The sequence below is a fragment of the Ictidomys tridecemlineatus genome, chromosome 2 (genome assembly GCF_052094955.1).
Source record: "Ictidomys tridecemlineatus isolate mIctTri1 chromosome 2, mIctTri1.hap1, whole genome shotgun sequence".
NCBI lineage: Eukaryota > Metazoa > Chordata > Mammalia > Rodentia > Sciuridae > Ictidomys > Ictidomys tridecemlineatus.
Genome location: NC_135478.1, coordinates 169,673,911 through 169,693,081, shown reverse-complemented (window position 1 = coordinate 169,693,081; position 19,171 = coordinate 169,673,911). Strand labels below are relative to the sequence as shown.

Below are 19,171 nucleotides of genomic sequence, written 5' to 3'. Positions count from 1 at the left end.
AAGTTGTTATAGTAATAAGATTTTTTTCTATAAAGGAAATAATGACATCATTCGTTTCACACAGAGACTCAGATATATAGTTTATATTTTGAAAGAATACTTACGGTCTAAATTGACTATTGTAGGTGTGGTATCCCCTTCACCTGTAAATATAAATATTTAGAACATATATGATTCATACATATTTCTGTATGTAAAACCAAAGCTACATATTAAAATCAAGTTTTGATGAACTGGGGAATTTATCAAAATCCTTGGCATTTTATTAAAAGATAAAATGTAATATTATTTTATTGAGCAATTTTTTATCACTTTTACTGGACAATTTTGTGTGCACGTGACTACTGACACTCATTAATATGAGAAAAGTCTTATTTTATGATTGCAGATACCATCAGGTGTGTAGTTGGATGACCTTTGGCAAATTGAATTATACTGCTAACTTCAAAGAGCTGCTATCTCATTCTATTAAGATACTCAATGTTGTACACAATGGACTTTCATTAATAGGATTACTTCTCATTACTGTTCTTGAGCCTTTCAGATAGATAGGACATTTAGTTTTTACTGTAATTTTAAGCTATTTAATTTTTTTCCTCAAAACTGCTTTCAGAAAAAAGTTGAAGGTTGAGAATTATTGAAACTATACATGTTATCCATGTTTCAGAAGTCTCTGCAAAAAAAAAAATCTAGAAGAAATCAATGTCACTCTTAGAAAGAGAAGTAAAATCTGTTTTGTTGTTAGCATATTCCAAAGATTGTTTTTCCCAGATGTTATTTTTTTTAAAAAAAAAGTATGGAAAGAAAGAAAAACAATGGAAACTAGACATTATTAATTCTACCTAAATCTTCATAATTTTCTTCTTCATGACCTCTCTACCGGGTTTTAACTGCTGCAAAAAGAAAAGCTTAGAAGATGCTAGAATTTTGGAAATAGTTGTGAATAATGAATGAAACACAAGACATTTCCTAAAGCTTAATGTCTAACTGTTCAGAATTGATGGCTTAGAGTTCAGTCAGGCACCATCTACATCCAGCTGGTTCTTAATTCATGCAAATGCCCTGGACTCAAATAAACCTGCAACAAAACAATAATGGAACATAAATTCCTTTGGAAGAGATGGAAATTGATTGTTATGTATTAGGATGCTCAAGGGAATTAATTCATGCTAAACAGTTTTTTATTTATGTTCATTTTCAGATCTAAGCATTTTAAATGAATAAAGGTAAAGGCAAACATAAATTTCTTTCCTTTCCTTTCCTTTTCCTTATCCTGGGGAAATGTTATGGTAGAGTCAGCTGAGGTCAGGGTTTCAGGTCACAGTATAAAGCAGGATTGAGGCAGAGTATATTAGAGTATCAAGTATGTTGACTTTTTCACTCAAGACAATTAGTTGAATTTTTAAATAACTAGATATTTATTAGTAATGAAAAAATTAAACTATTCATTCTATCCTTTATTGCCTATGAAGTCTTCTACTTTTAAGGATTGAGGTTAATATGTCAGCAAAGTGATCAGTTCATGATTGTATCTTCCTAAAATATTTAAAATTTTAAACTTTTGTAGATATTACAAATTTGGTGTTTAAAAATTAATAGTTCTATAATAATAACGAATAAAACTAATAATAATAAAATTATTAATAATCCAATATTTCTCACACTTTAGAATAAATTGAAATGCCATTTAAAACCAGATTTCTGGAGATTCTGGGCTTCTGAGGTTTTAAGGAGCACCACAGGTTCTTCTGGCATACACATGGGACAAAACTTTGTGATGCTGATCTCCAGGCTTTCTTCATTTCACTTCCAAATATTATCTTCACTCCACCTTATTTACTTCCCCCACTTGTCTCTACCACATTACTCATGTAAGAGAAACACAAGTGATATAAATCTTATTTTTATCAGTTCAACTAAAATTTGATTAAAAAACATATCTATGATAAGAGTTTTACCTATGGAAGAGCAGTTTTGTGTGTGTGTGTGTGTGTGTGTGTTTGTGTGTGTGAATCTTTATGCCTCAGAACTAAATTTGCACACGTTTAGAAAACATAAAGCTTTCTTTCAGTATATTTTCAAACTTTTAACTCTCATTCAAAACTTGATGAAGATTACATATTTCTCCAGTAAAAAACGAAGTTCATTCTTATTTTATATATCAATATATATTTACTATGTGATTATATGGCTTTGCAATTGTTTATATGACTGTTTCTTCTCTATGCTATAAAGCATTTGAGATTAAGAAACTGTGTGTATATGTTTTTGTATGAATAACATATTTTATAGGGCTTTGTATACAACAGTAGTTCATTTTAAATTATGAACAAATAAAAACAGAAATTAAGTTTTTTAAGTCCTTACTATGCAATACATGTTATATGCAATAGCCCAATAAGATAGGTGCATTTATTGCACATTTTTACAAATACAGAATGAGTCATAAGTAGGCTAAGTAATTTGCCCAAGACTGGGACTCTTACTCAGGTAATCTGAATTGAAACTCTTAACCACTACATTCTCTGCCATAAATGCTTAAGGTTTTGCCAAGATATTCTAATGTGTGTGTGTGTGTGTGTGTGTGTGTAAACAAACATAAAGCATTTCTACATTTTATTTTGCACATTTGATAAGCTTAAAAATATGTTAAACATTATTTTGTAATATTTTGTAAGTATTTTTGAAGAAAATGAATAAAAACCTTTACATGTTTTGGGAGAGAAATGTACAGTGTGAAAATGATTAATACAGTCTCTGAAGTTAAATAAATAATAAGAACTCAAATCTTCTAAAGATAAATTTCATTAGCCTTTCACCAGAGAGAAAAATGTAAATAAATCCTAGCTATAAATATTACTTGAATCAATGACAGTGCAAAAATATTTATTGAAATTAATGTTCAGTACACTTTGAAATAAAAATGAGTTATCTGCAATAGCATTTAATCAAATACAACACCCTGAAGTCTTTCAACAGCACATTAGCGCCTTTTATTTTGAAAATGCTGTTTAAAAAGTTTTTTGAACCTTCAAAATTATTAGAATGCTGTTTCCCTTAGTTAAGTTTATAAACTATTCCCAGGGCTCTGAGATCCTACCAGAGCCTTTTACACCTGACAACAGATATGTGCTGTGATTTTTATAATTAGAAATTCAGTCAGGACAGCAATATAACCTGTTTTAGAAGGTGGATCATTTTTTTCATTCCTCTTCAATCACTCTATATTCTGTGTGACTCCATTGTTCCTAGTGATGGAGACATCACAAAAGGTACAATGAGGTAAAACTAGAATTTAACTGAGCTGGGATGTTGCTCAGAAATAGAGTATTTGCCTATCATGCTGATAGGCATTGGATTTGATCCCTAGGACCCTAATAATAATAATAATAATAACAATAATAATCCTTTAATCATACATTATATGCTATTCTCTGGAGAGGTAAACTTGTTTCTTCATTTGTTTGTCTGTTTTAGTGTTAGAACTTGGAAGACATCTTCCCCAGAAGAATATTTTGAATATCTATATAAACCTTTCACATGGGAACAGAGGCCGAACATTAGGAAAACACTATAATTTGAAGGATTCTGATTTTATTTGATGAAATAAAATATAACAGGAAATGCCATTTATTTGCAAATATATAAGGTGTGTCATTATTTATTATTGTGAAGAATACATGTTAATAAAATCAGTGTAGTTCAATGGGTAATTTTGCCTGCCCCCTGGAGGGGTGGGATGATTGGCAATGTCTAGAGATATTTTTATTGTTATGATGGGTAGTGGGGTAGGGGGAGGGGAGGATGTTGCTACTGGCATCCAATGGGCAAAAGCTAGGGCACTATTCAACTTCCTATAGTGCACAAAAGAGACTTGTAGGATAAGAATTATCCAAACCTAGATGTTAGTAGTACAAAAGTAGAAAATTCCTGGTTAACATCTATATTATTACTTTTAATACAACCTCCCAAATTACTTCCATACAGGATTTTCAATATTCTCAAAGTAGCATAGTATTGAGAAAGTGTGACTACCCAAGCTTCCACTGATGTTAACAATCATTTTATTATTTGACAATCTGATAAGCAGAAATCATTTCCCATGCTCTTTAAATTTTGTTTTTCCTTTACTAGTTTTAACATCTTTTCATTTGTTCATTAACTATATTTATTCTTAAAGATTCATTTTCTGTATTATTTTCTCTCACATCTTTTTCTCGATGTTATATAAGAGCTATTTATGTGAAATATATGACTTCAAATTTTATATGATCAAACATGTATTAAATATCTTACACCTACCTTTTACTTCATGCACTAATATCCTTTTAACAAAACCATGTTAGACTAAGAGAAGTGGGTAGAAAGTGCTATACTTTTCAATTTGGGGTTAAAAAACTGATTAAGAAATGGAAGTACTACCTCAGGTCTGCTCTTGAGACTTTTAGTGGGCTAGGGATTTCCTGAGAGCTCTGCTATATTCAGAGACTGAACTGGTACTATGGCATCTCTGACTAGATGGGTCTTTCCCTACTGTCATGTTAGACTCATAACCATTTATTGCTTCTGGATTCCAAGTGGAGATTTTCTCAAAAGAAGAAAAATTTTAAATTTTAGCAAATTTCTTCTTGAATAGAAGAAAAGTGTGTGTGTGTGTGTGTGTGTGAGAGAGAGAGAGAGAGAGAGAGAGAGAGAGAGAGAGAGAGAGAGAGAAAGAGCGCATTTGTGTGGTGTGTGTGTCTATGTGTGCTTCTCTGTTGCTCTCTGATAAGCTGAGTCCTATATTGTTTACATCTCTGATTGGGAAATTAGTGGATGCACAGTACATTTAAAGTATTTCAATTGAGAAAAGAACAATAAATGTACTTACAACGGGAAATAGGACAATAATCCCAAGGGATGAGAGGATTCCCCGTGTAACACCAGGGTCCATGGGCATCATCATCAGGATTCCGGCAGTAATTCTTATTCAGCTTACTAGCATCTGGCTCCCAGAAGATGTGACTGGGTAAACAAAAAGCTGAACATCAGTACAGGCTTATTCCATCCAAAAGAAACAAAATATATCATCCTAGTATATCACCGATTGTACATAAAATAAGCTTCTACTTGGTGTGAATTTTAGTTATTTTGTTGAAGATTTACTTCCTTGCTGTTCTTACAGTAAGTAAGCATACATTCTAATTTAAGAATGTGGTGAAGTGCTCCATAATTTGCCTGTATAAAATGATAAGGGGTTTTGTGATTTCACTTCTATCTAATAATCATAGTGTCAAAGTAACAAATACCTCCATGTATAGAAATAGAAAAATATCATCTAAAAGCAAACAGATCCAAAGATCAAAAGTATCAAATACCTAGGAGGTATAAGCTATTCTGAAAGTTTTTCATGTTTCAATTGTATATGAATTACCATTAGCAATATCACAACCCCAAAGAACAGGGAACTATAGTAAAAATTAATAAAGTGCCAATTAAATGAGTGAATTAGAAGATTTTACTGGCCATATGGTTATAAAATATGATTTTCTAACAGGCAATTAACATATCAACCTTTGAAATTTATGTGTGAAAATTCATTACAAAGGAAAAGAAAAAATTCTGTATTATTTCTAAGACCATGTCCAAATATGTTAGTGTATATTTACATTCACTTCAGTAACACTAATGAGGTCAAATTCTACCTGCCATCTCTGACCAAGTCATGAAAATTATAACGTAATTCGTTTTGTGTTATTAATGACTACTATTCTTGAATATAACTAATGTGGGATTTGAAATTAAATTAGAAAGAGCTTTAATACGGAAACTTGAACTATTTTTCCAGAACCAGTTTCATTTTTTGGCCAATAGCTGTAGCAAATACATATAGGCTTTCCTGTGTGCCAGATTATGCTATAAGTTATTTACAGATATAAACTTAGACCAATCTTGCAAAATATAATTTAAGATTATATCTATTTCATTTGAGGAAATTGACAAGCAGAGAGGACAAGTAATTATTCTAAGGTTACATGGATAGTAAATAATAGAGCTAGGATTGAAACTATGGCTCTTTCCAGAGTCAATGCTCAAAATCACCATGCTCTACCTCCTCCTTGCATAATTTATTCTTAAAACAAAAATGGTACCATAAAGCTTAAAAATTCATAAATTTCCTACAAACTGTTTTCAAATAACTTTTAACTACTTCAAATATTAGGCCTAAACTCAGTAATTTAATAATTATTAGCATTAAGGTCCCAAAATTAATGTATCACATATTTCTAGCAACATGCAGTAAACATTTAACAAGTAGTCCCCTAAGATATGTATATACTGGGAAGAAAGAGACCTTATAGGCCTTGTTGATTTCTGTGGCATAAATACTTCCACCATGAAAAATTCAACCTTCCAATATAAAATCACTAAAGACAGTGTTGGGAAGAGACAGAAACTATCATCTTTCAAAAGTTCGTAAAAATCTGATGTGGTGTCACATGCCTGCAATCCCAGCAGCTCAGGAGGTTGAGGCAAGAGGATCCCAAGTTCAGAGCCAGCTTTAGCAACCAAACGAGGCCCTAAGGAACTTAGTGAGACCCTGTCTCAAAATAAAACCTAAAAAGGGCTGGAGATGTTTCTCAGTGGTGGTTAAGCACCCCTGTGTTCAATCCTTGGTACAAAAAAAAAAAATCCATAAGTGCTAGATCTAATCCAACCACCACTGGCCATTACCATTACTAAAAATACTTTAAAATATCTATGAATAAATCTAACCAAGGAGGTAAAACATATTTATAATGAAATTTATATACAATGAAGAAAGATTATATGATAGGCAGAATGTATCTTGTTAAAATGGACAGAGTATCAAAGGCAGTCTACAGATCCAATACAATCCCCATCAAAATACCAATAACATGCTTCACAGAATTAGAAAAAAAATATGAAAGAAAAAAGACCCAGAATAATCATAGCAATTCTTAGTAAAAAGAGCAATGTTGGAGGCATCAAAATACCTAATTTTAAATTATACTACAGAGCTATTGTAACAAAAAGAGCATGGTGTTGGCATAAAACCATACACATAGAAAAACAGAATAGAATACAAGATACAAGATAAATCCACACAGATGCAATCATTTGATCCTTACAAAGGTGCCAAAAACATACATTGGAGAAAAGATAGACTTTTAAACAAAGTGGATATCCATATGTAGAAGAATGAAACTAGATTCCTATCTCTCACCTTGCATAAAAGTCAACTTAAAGTAGATCAAAGACCTCAGAATTAGATCAGAAGCTCTGCTACTGCTGAAGAAAACATAGGGCCAATACTCCAACATATATGCACAGGCACTGACATCCTCAATAAGACTCCTAAAGCTCAGGAAATCAATCAAGGATAAACAAATGGGATAGTATCCAATTTAAAAGTTTCTATACAGCAAAGGAAGCAGACCAGAGTATGAAGTGATATGTCATAGAATGGGAGAAACTATTTGCTAGCTATTCTTTGGACAAAAGATTTATATCCAGAATACATAAAGAACTCAAAAGACTTAACACTAGGAAAAATAATAATAATACAATCAATAAATAGAAAGATGAACTAAACAGATATTGCTAAACAGAAGAACTACAAATGTCCAAAATGTTCAACATCTTTAACAATCAGGGAATGCAAATCAAAACTACACTGACATTTCATCTCACCTCAGTTAGAATGTCAATAATCAAGAATATAATAATAATAAATGTTGATGAGGATACAGAGAGTTCTTTATACATTGTTGATGAGACTTCAAATTAGTATAATCACTATGAAAATGAATATGAAGATTTCTCAAAAAACTAGGAATGGAATGACCATATGACCCAGCTATACTATTGCTTAGTATTTATTCAAAAGAACTAAAGGGGGAATACTATATGATACATGTTTATAGCAGTACAATTTGCAATAGCCCAGGCATGAAACCAGTCTAGGTGTCCATCAACAGATGAATAGATAAAGAAAATGTGTATGTTTTTTCAATCATAAAGGACAATATAGGTTTTTGCAGTTTAAAAGAATAAAATTATGCCATTTACTGAAAAATGAATGGAACTGGAGAACATCACGCTTAAGTGGAGGTAATAGGAAAATAAATCAACCAAATTATGTTCTGCGCATATGCAAATGTATCAAAATAAATCCCATTTTTATGTATAATTATAATGAATCAATAAAAATAGCAGTGTCAAAATCAGCATTTAATTTAAATCATGTTAATTTTGCTTAAACATCTTTAATGAATTCTTTTAATGTTTAGGATAAAGATCAAACTTCTTCACTCATCTTACGTGTTTCTTCATATGGTATTGCTGCTGGAGAATTCTTTCCCTGTGGACATTGACCAAATTACACTCTCAGCCCTACCAACATTATTTCCTGTTTTCAAAGGCTTTCACCTTTGGGACTTTGCACAAGCTATTCTTGCTGTGTGATGAGTTCTTCCTACTGCATTTCCCTTGGCCAACTCTTACTCATGATGGATACTCCAGTTAATGTCTTTCTCTTTGGAATGCTTCCTGACAGTTTTCAGTCTGGATCAGCATTTCCCCCAAATTCCCACAGCATAAAATGTGCTCATTCATTATTTTTTATAATATGGTACCAACAGTTCCTGTTTTCTTACATCCTCAATTAGAGCATGAAATCTATGGGGACAGAACGCTGATCATCTTTAAAGTCCTAGAACTACAGTGTCCAATATGGTAGCTATTAGTCACATATCACTGAGAAACTGATATATGCTAGCTTAAATAGAGAGGTACTATATGTGTAAAATATATATCAAATTTTGAACATATAGTATGAAAATGAATCTCCAGATCTCATTAATAATTTTCATGTAGGAAACATTGAAATGAACTTCATATACAAATAAAATACATTAATATTATTTTTTGATGATTTTTGCTTCTTTAAAAGTGGCTATCAGGAAATTTACATGTTATGTATGTGACATATTTGTGAGTTGCATTATATTAATATTCACAATGCTTTAGAACTGTCAATATTTATTTGTGAAGTAAATTAACTAAAATAATGTCACCCACTACTCAATACATTCTGGAAGAGAATAAAATTCTTGAAAATTAAAGTAAAACTGAATCAAAGGTTCTCTGATTCTTTGAGTTCTTATTCACATTTAGAAAAATCTTCTGTATAGTAATATGGTGGCCAAATGACATAACAGTTCACATAAAGCAGCAGTGATCTGGGTACTTGATTAAATGACCCTAAGTTAATTTTTTTCTTTTTCTTCTATTCTAGTACACATATTCTAGAATGTTTACTAAAAAAATTGATTTAGGTTTCAACTATGTATCATACTTCTTTTACAATTTAATAAACATTAGCACTATTTCTAGGCATGAGTGAATACTACCCTCTTTGTGAATAATGCCCACAAAAAGTATATGATTCTCTCAAATATATAGATCTTTAAAAATTGCATACACATTTCTGTAACTATGCAAACTTTTATATGTTAAAGCAAGAAATTTTGTTTCTATAAACTTTTAGTACTTAAGTAGTTATTTGAGGTAAATATGTATATGACAATGATCACATGATTTTTTAAAAACTGCTATTGATTTGCACTATTTGAAACACCAAATATGCCTCTTAATTATACACTATCTTTAAAGCTGGTTTTTACATGTGACCATATCCTCCTTGAAGTTTAGAACCAAATGTTTTATTCACTTTTTGTTGGTGTTCCCATAGTACCAATTATACGGCATAAAATATAGTGAATGCTCAATGAATATATCCAGGATTAAACTGCCTATTTAAAAGTTTGCTTCATGCAGAGACAATGTAATGAGTTGTACAGAAAAATCAATCTAATATTTTTATTAACTTACTGTGATAAAAGAATAAAAAGAAATAATACTGTGTATTTCTGAAAATATATGTGTGTGTGTGTGTACACACATGCGCGTGCGTGCGCGCACACACACACACACACACACACACACACACATATATGCTGTTATCTCTGCATGAGGTATACTGAAAGAAAGAAATTTACACACCGATGTAAGTCTTCCATGTTCTTCTCCCACATTGAACACGTGAGTCCAAATCTTGTTTTGGATAAATTGCCCATGTAGTTTTTTCCATTGCCACGATAACAATCTAGACATAAAACATACAAAATGAAAGTTAATGACTATTATGGAGAATAAAACAACGACATTTTACCACCACATAAAATCATGAAAATCAAAATATTAAGACTATGCAACTTGAAGTCTGCACAAATTAAAGAGATTTAACTACCTTAGATTAAAATGTTTCTATTTTCAGCCCAATTTCTACTTCCTTCAAATGAGTGCTTCTGTAATTTCAAATTTTCCAAATAATAATAAGCAAAAAAATAGATTGTTATCCTTTTAGAACACCAAATAAATTAGAATTTCTAGAATGACATATTTCTTCCCAGAATTTTCTTCTGAAAAAATTAGATTTCATAGAAAATTTGCAAGAATAATGAGGTGAGAATCTTACCAATCACTTCACTTATGTTTTGATTTTTGCTTTTCATGACATGACATCCTCAATCACCCAAGACACCTGTTCCATAAATGCTTTGCAATTTCAATCTTTCTGCTCGTTCTTGTAAGAGTGAAAACAAGTTAATGATATTTGACAGGAAGATTACATAGGCGACGGTTGGTCCTTCTCAGAACATTACAGGCTGTGTGTGACACAGGATGCTTGTTTGGTCCATCACTGGATGCAGTGCTCATTTTGATTATTTTGTTATAAAAGAAAATCTTTCTCTTCATATTAAAAACAACAAAAACTCTGTTGGGGCTTTTGCAACTGAATGATATCCTATTACCAAACAGATAGTCACAAAAAGGCCAAGGCATATTTGAACACATTTTTTTGTGAATCAGTTGCTACTTTGCTCTTTGTAAAAATGATCTTTTTCTACTTCTGTTTCTTTACATTTATTACATTGTCATTCTTTTGAAAATAAGATTCTCTCTTCCCCTTTCCTTTAGAGATTAGTAATATAACTTTAACTATTTTAATGGAAGTAGTAATATAAATGTGGACTTGTGGATTCTCTTTTTATTCAATGTTATAAATAACCCATTCCTGTTATCAGTTTTTGATTTTTGAAATGTTAATTTAGCCAGTGGAAGCCACTGAACTAACTCCTTGTCTCTTACCATGTCACAAGAGGTTTTCTTTTTCTTTTTTTTTTTCCATTGAGTAATTTGTATCCTATAAAACATTGATGGAAGTGTCTATATTCTTAACAACAACAAAAAAATCAAGTTCTTCTGAAAACGTTTTTCTATTTTTAAAAATAACACTATTCCATGTATTATTTTATTTCAATGTTAGGGTTAATTCTCTCTGATTCATCTTCATTTTCAAAGTATTCCTTATTATACTTACATAATAGTTTGTTGAGAAAGCTAGAATAAATTAATTTAATTATCAGAAAAATTACTCGTATTACATTAAATGTATACTTCAGTTGAGGTAGGAATTATATATTTAAGATGTTGAACTTATATCAAGAACAAGGTTTATTTTTCCACATGTTGAACCTTTTAATGGCTTTTTTCAGAAATGACTTAAAATTTTTATCACATATATTTTGTATATTTTTTTCTAAACTTATTATTAAATTTTCATTATTTTTGTTCCTAGCATAGTTTTCTCCTTAAATCTCCAAGCTCATATATAAGTGCTAGTGATATTTACATGTTAACAATATATCTTTTTACCTTAGTGAATTTTTTACTGTTTGAATTCCATTTACCAGTTATAGCAGTATAACATAATTCACAGAGATATTTTACTTTGTCCTTTCTAATCAATGTTTCTTGTCTAATTGCTCAGAATAACATCTGCAATGCAATGTTAAAGAGAGAAACAATGTCAAATTATATTTGCAATGTTAAATAATAATAGATATTAGAAATACTTCTTTTCTTTTTAATATTGGTAGGAAAGCTAATTCCTTATTAAGTGATGACATTATGACTGATATATATATATGTATAATATATGATATGGAAGTATATATGTGGTGTGTATATCTGTATATGTGTATAATAAAACATGAATATGTATTTTAAGGAAGTCTCTAGGTATAAATAAATACATTCATGGTTATACATATATGTTTGTACATACATACACATATACACACATATGTACATCTTATAAAACCCAAAAATTCTGACTTAATTGTATACTTGTATGAGAAATAGGATAACTTTATCATTGGAATTTTAGAAAATATTGACATGTATGATATGATTGTTTTTCTTCATCTAAGATGAATTAATCATTTCTAATATGGAACCACTTTTGTTTTCTTGAATTCCATTCAATCATTATGTATTATTTTCCTAATTCCTTTACTGGACTACTCATTCAAATTTGACTTAAAATTTTTAGATTAAAATCTGCAAATAAGATAGGTTTATAATTGTTTTTATTCCATGTTATCTTTATCATGTTTAGATATCAAAATTACACTGCACCATAAAAATAATTTGGAAGTTTTATTACATTTTGTATGATTCAGAGGCATGTATAGCATTGAGATCATCTGAGTATTTCTGGTCATGGTGTATTTCTGACACAATAGCTCTTTTTAAAATTTATTTTTTCTAAAGGTATGAATTTACATATGCTTTTTTTCTGTACCAGGGTTAAATCATTTGATTTTTCCTAGAAAAGAACCCATTTTAAAAAAGATTTTGCATCAAGTAGTATAAAGTAGACTTTATGCTTTCTAATTTTCTTATTTGCTGTTATTTATCCTTAAATGATTATTATTTTATATAGTTTGGTTTTTTTCTCTCTCTTTCTTCTCCCTTTTTTCTCTCCCTCCCTCCCTCCTACCCCCCCCCCTCTTTTGGTTCCAGGGATTGAATCCAAAGGCTGAGAGCTAAACTCCCAGCCCTATTTTATTTTATTTTACTTTATTTTGGGACATGGTCTCACTGAATTGCTTTGGGCCTTGCTAAGTTGTTGAGGCTGGCTTTGAACTGGCCTCAGCCTACCAAACTGCTGGCATTACAGGCATGCAGCCTGACACATGGCTTTCTCTTTCTTGAGTCACTTAGCTATTGGTTGTCTATTTTATTAAAATTTTTTTAAAAAAATCATCCTTTTAAATTATTTATTTGTTCTATCCTTTGTCTTTTCTCACCTTTGTTAATCCCTTATTTTATGTTTTTCCTTAGATATACATGAAAGTAGGGTATATTTTGACATATTATACATACATGGAGTGCAACCCATTACAATTTTGATCACGTTCTTGTGGTTGAACATGATGTGGAGTTACACTGGTTCTGTATTCTTATATGAGCATAGTAAAGTTATGTCTGATATTCATTCTACTGTTTTTCCTATTCCCATCCTCCCTCCCTTCCCTTAATTCCATTTGTCTAATCCAATGAACATCTATACTTTCCCTACCTACCTTCCCTTTTTATGGGTTAGCATCCACATATCAGAGAGAACTTTCAACCTTTGTTTATTTGGGATTGTCTTATTTCATTTAGCATGATATTCTCCAGCTCCATCCACTTACCAGCAAATGCCATAATTTCATTCTTCTTCATAGCTGAGTAATATTCTATTCTGTATATATACCATATTTTCTTTATCCATTCATCTGTTGAAGGGCACCTAGGTTTGTTCCAAAGCTTGGCTATTGTGAATTGAGCTTCTATAAATATTGATGTGACTGCATCACTATAGTATGCTGATTTTAAGTCCTTTGTATATAAGCCAAGGAGTGGGATAACTGGGTAAAATGGTGGTTCCATTCTAAGTTTTCTATGGAATCTCCATATTGCTTTCCAGAGTGGTTCCACCTGCAATGTATGAGTGAACGTTTTCCCTCACATCCTCCCCAGCATTTATTGTTACTTGTATTCTTGATAATTAACATTCTGACTGCAGTGAGATGAAATCTGAGTGTAATTTTAATTTACATTTCTCTAATTGCTAGAGATCTTGAACATTTTTTCATGTATTTTTGACCATTTTTTTTTCTGTACGATTCATGTTCAGTGCCTTTGCCAATTTATTAATTGAGTTGTTCAGTTTTTTGTGTTAAGATTTTAGAGTTCTTTGTATATCCTAGAGAATAATGCTCTGAGATACAGGTGGTAAAGATTTTCTCCCATTATGTAGACTCTTTGTTCATGTTCTTGATTGTTTCCTTTGCTGTGAAGAAGTTTTTTAGTTCAATGCCATCCCATTTATTGATTCTTGATTTTACTTCTTGTGCTTTAGGATTCTTGTCGAGGAAGTCTGTTCCTGAGCCAATATGATAGAGAATTTTTCTTCTAGTATGCACAGAGTCTCTCTTCTAAAGCCAAAGTCATTGATCCACTTTGAGTTGAGTTTTGTTCAGGGTTAGATATAGGGTTTCAATTTCAATCTATTACATATGGATTTCCAGTTTTCATAGCATTTCTTTTCTCCAATGTATGTTTTTGGTTCCTTTGTCTAGTATGAGATAACTATATTTATATGGGTTCTTCTCTTTGTCTTCTATTCTGTAACTTTGATCTGCATGTCTGCTTTAGTGCTAATACTATGCCATCTTTTTTTTTCTAGTATTTTGAGAATGAATAGATGATGAATTTTGTCAAATGCTTTTTCTGCATCTATTGAGTTAATCATGTGGTTCTGATCTTTAAATCTGTTGATTATTATATTATGTTGATCCACCTTGTATCCCTGGGATGAACCCCACATTGATCATGGTGCACTATCTTTCAAATATGCTTTTGTATGTGATTTGCCAGGAGTTTATTAAGAATTTTTGCATCTATGTTCATGAGGCATCTTGGCTTTAATTTTTAGTTCCTTGATGTTTCTTTCTCTGGTTTGGTATGAGGTTGATAGCTTCATAGAACAAGTTTAGAAGAGTTCCCTGGTTTTCTATTTCATGGAATAATTTGAGGAGTTTTGGTGTAAGTTCTTCTTTGAAGGTCTGGTGGAACTTGGCTGAGACTCCATCTGGTCCTGGGCCTCTCTTTTTTTGGTAGACTTTTGATGGCATCTTCAATTTCACTGCTTGAAACTGTTCTGTTTAAATTTTATTTGTCTTCTTGGTTCAGTTTGGGTAGGTCAAATATATCTAGAAATTTATTGATGTCATCATGATTCTCTATTTTGTTGGAGTATAGATTTTCAAAATAATTACTGATTATTATCTGTATTTCAGTAGTGTCTATGGTGATATTTCCTTTTTCAATTGCTATTTCTTGTTTCTCTTAGTTTACTTTTGCCTCAGCTCTTTTAGTTAGAAATTCACTTAATTTCATTATTATATGATATTGATAACAATACTTAAAGCTATGATTTTTCTTTTGAAATATTTTTTGAGTTATAGATAGACACAATGCCTTTATTTTATTTGTTTATTTTTATATGGTCCTGAGGTTAGAATCCAGTGCCTCACATATGCTAGACAAGCACTCTACCACTGAGCCACAAACCCAGCCCCTACAATTTTTCTTTTACTTATTTAAGTGTGTATTATATAATCTAACATGCAACAAGTATAGTTTTATCAATATTTTAAAAATTCTACAATTTCAATTTTTTGTTCTCTTTTAATAGTTATCTAATATCCAATTGGAAAGGCAATTTGTATACATTCTAATCCATATGTTGTAAAATTTGAAAATAGGTTTCCAACTCATTAAACTCTATGTGAAATTTATATTTCCTGTTCCTCAGAGAGGTATAAGAGCAATATCATTTTATATATGTATATGCTGGATCAATTCCTGTATACAGAGAGAAGAAAATATATATGATGCATAGATGGATAGTAATGCTAATGTTAGCTTGATAGTGTACCATACAATGGTATCACAATCAGTTAAAATTTCACAGCTGAATGTCTAACAGTTTCCTAAATCACAGGTGTGTATGTTCTTTACAGAGTGTACCCTATAGAGTCTAGCACATTTGTGTTGATCAGGTATACTGTTAAAAAAATGAATGAAAGGGAATAATAAGAAGGGAATAATAAGAAGAAGACATTATAAGGAGAGTGAGATTCAATACCAGCTGTGCCAGTGTGAAATCTGGGAAAATTATTTGAATTTCATAAAACTAATTTTAATCTGTTATTGAATAGATTTACTAGATAAACAAAAACATCTGCCCAACATCCAAAATACAGAATTACTATATTCTATTGCCTGATCCATTTGTAAGTGACATATATGTATATAAAAACATTTTAATACACACCAGAAGCTTATAAAAATATTATAATTTTTTTCAGTCACTCACTAATTATTGATAATTGCTCATGTGAAAGAGACAAGGAGGCTCAGCTGGTACCAAATGTTCTTTAATTACTGGTTTCCACATTATTTCCAAATGACCTTTAAAGACTGCCAAAGAATAGTGAAATTGACTGAAAAGGGACTTATCCCCTCTTGTCTCTACAACTCTATTTTCAGAATTGGTCAAGAACAATGGTATTGGAGGATAACTTAAAGGATAGAAGATGTATGCATGAAATGGAGTATATGTTACGCTCAGGTTCTTTTAGGATGATTTAGGACCTGACCAAGACCATAAGCATCATTTTTAAATTCAACTTATATACCAACAGATTTCAAGTGTTCAGCATTAGTAATCATTAACAGATTATTTCTTTTTAAACCAATTTCAAAATGACTTTTCAATTGTTCCCTGAAACAGTTTTCTTCAGAGCACCTATGTTTTCAATTACAATGGTCATTTATCCCAAATCCCACTACTACACATCATCTCTACTGCTAACACTCAGGACCAAGTCACTTTCATCTATCGAAACACCTAATTCTTTTGTTCTCTTGTTTTAAACCTTGTCAAGGATTCTGGCTATTTTATAATAGACAGAATGATCCAGATAAAACTTAAGTCGGATCGCATGACCTTTCAGAGCACTCCAACACAGTCCCCTTCCTTTTGGAATAAAAACGCAAATCCTTCCAAGTTCTACAAGACCAATGGAATTTTAACGCAACAGCCTTTACAACTTCATTTCTCCCTGCTCTCTGTCTTTCTCATTCTGTGCCAGCCATAGTCATGTGCTTATTGTATTTCCTTTAACTTTTCAAGCACTCCCTCATCTCATACCATTTGCAATTATGGTTTCCTTTCCTAGAGTGGTCTCTATGTATATTTACACAGACATATGCTGATTCCTCACTTCCTTCTGCCCTTCTTAAAGGTCATCTTAATAACTGACATCTTCCTGACCATTAAAATATAAAAATCACCTCCCTTGTCTAACTCTAGGTTGAAGATCCTTCTATCACTTACCTGACACTTAGGAAAGCAATCCCACACCTTTTTTGGGGGGAGGAGGGCACATGTTTTCCATCTGTTGGGAAGTAGTTCTTTGGGGTCAGATAATTTAGTTTATTTACTGCTACATCTCCAGGGTCTAGTATTGTGCCCAGCTCTCACATAAATAAGTAAATAAATAAGCAAATAAAGGATGAGTCAATGAATATATAAAATAAATCCAACTTCAGACTTGGTGATCCTCTTGGCTAACCAGCAAGAACAATGCAAAAAGAACAGGATCTTCTGCTATAAAATGTACTCTCCCTTAGGCATGTCCTCTGAATTTAATCATGCCCACACTGCAAATTGTCAGTTATTACCTTGTCCACTTGACACGTCACATTTTGGAATTTGAGAGCAGTAGCCAACTCGGATGTTTGGATCAGTGGTAAAACACCAGGGTGACTCAGCCCCATCTGGATTTCGGCAATAATTTTCTCGTAGGTCCCTATTAAGAATAAGCATGGTAATATAAATTGTCTGAGTTCTCGCATCAATAACCTTAATGCTATTACATTTCTAGAGGCCCAGAACGTATGCATGTTTACAAATAGAATTCTAAGTTTATGGACTTGGGATAATCGTGGCATTTTGAATTCAGCATACACAACTGACAATGCCTGAATTACTGAAATAAGTGCTGTCAGATGTCAGTTGTTCTTTCCCCTACATGCCTGGAGTTCCACAAAAAACATTACTTCTTCAAGAAAGAGAAGAGCAGCCCCTCTATATTCCTGTTACTCATCCTCAGGGTTTGGACTCTTTAGTGGTACCATTTCAAAACACTGGTCTCTTGTTTATTACATTTCCATGGAGCATATGTAATATAGAAACAAAATGTATCTCTCTCTACTGAAGAAAAGTTATTAATAGTTATTAACTACTCTTCTTTAAAATGGAAGTGCAAACTATAACATTTGACACAAAAAAATCTGATAACTGTTTCCTTTAATTCTGTATTTTCTTGATATTTTTAATTTGCTGAATAGATAGTTTAATTACAAAATAGTTCTTTCTTGATTTAGAGATTACCAAAATATTTATAAACATTTTGAGAAAGTTAAGCTCTAGTTATAGTTCAGAAAACTAACAATACAGCAAGTAATCAGTATAGTACATGTGCAACTTGTATCAGTATTTAGAGATCCTTTTAAAAAAAATTCATGCTAATATTCTCAATACTAAAAAGGATTTTAGTGGCTTTCTCTCTTAATATAAAGTTTACATTAAACAAAATGTAGAATTTATTATTTGTTTTCCTGAAATATACTATTTTAAAACAATAATATATTTTCTTTTATCAGTTCCTAGAAAATTATTTTAACTAAATCAATATTAAAGCTATTAGTATTTATATTTCGTAGGTCCAATTCAAAGTACTACAGTTTAATTAATACTCAAATTTACCAACAGAAACTAAAAAGGTTCTAGGGAAGGAACTTCCATTTGCTTATAAAATCAATAAATAATATTCTATCTTGTCAAAGTAGGTCTTGACAAAAACTATGTTGTTAAAGGGTTGAAAATAATGTTTGACAATAGTTAAAGCTATTATATAGGAAATGTTTACATGATAACCCATATTCAAATCTTTAGACTTTTTAAGAAATTATTAACTAAGATCAAGAAACCCTTTATTTTCTTCAAACCATTGTGTACTTATATTTTTAAAAATTATGTTCTTATGAAATATACACATTAAAATTTACATAGAATTTGTTCCAATTTGCAATATTATATAAAGAATTACTCAGCTAAATTATTTTATATTTTTAATTT

The 19,171-nt window shown here is 31.2% G+C and overlaps 1 protein-coding gene across 3 annotated transcripts in view; it reads right to left on the bottom strand.

Moving 5' to 3' along the window:
- Nucleotides 1-19,171, bottom strand: part of Hgf (hepatocyte growth factor) — a 75,708-nt gene that overhangs the window by 12,152 nt on the left and 44,385 nt on the right. For all 3 annotated transcript variants that reach the window (XM_021735865.3, XM_078040139.1, XM_040291700.2), the window contains 4 exons: nucleotides 17,713-17,840; nucleotides 10,069-10,171; nucleotides 4,871-5,004; nucleotides 105-143 (listed from right to left, as the gene is read on the bottom strand). In XM_021735865.3, the coding sequence (XP_021591540.1) occupies nucleotides 105-143; nucleotides 4,871-5,004; nucleotides 10,069-10,171; nucleotides 17,713-17,840 (404 nt within the window). The remainder of the gene's footprint in view (nucleotides 1-104; nucleotides 144-4,870; nucleotides 5,005-10,068; nucleotides 10,172-17,712; nucleotides 17,841-19,171) is intronic.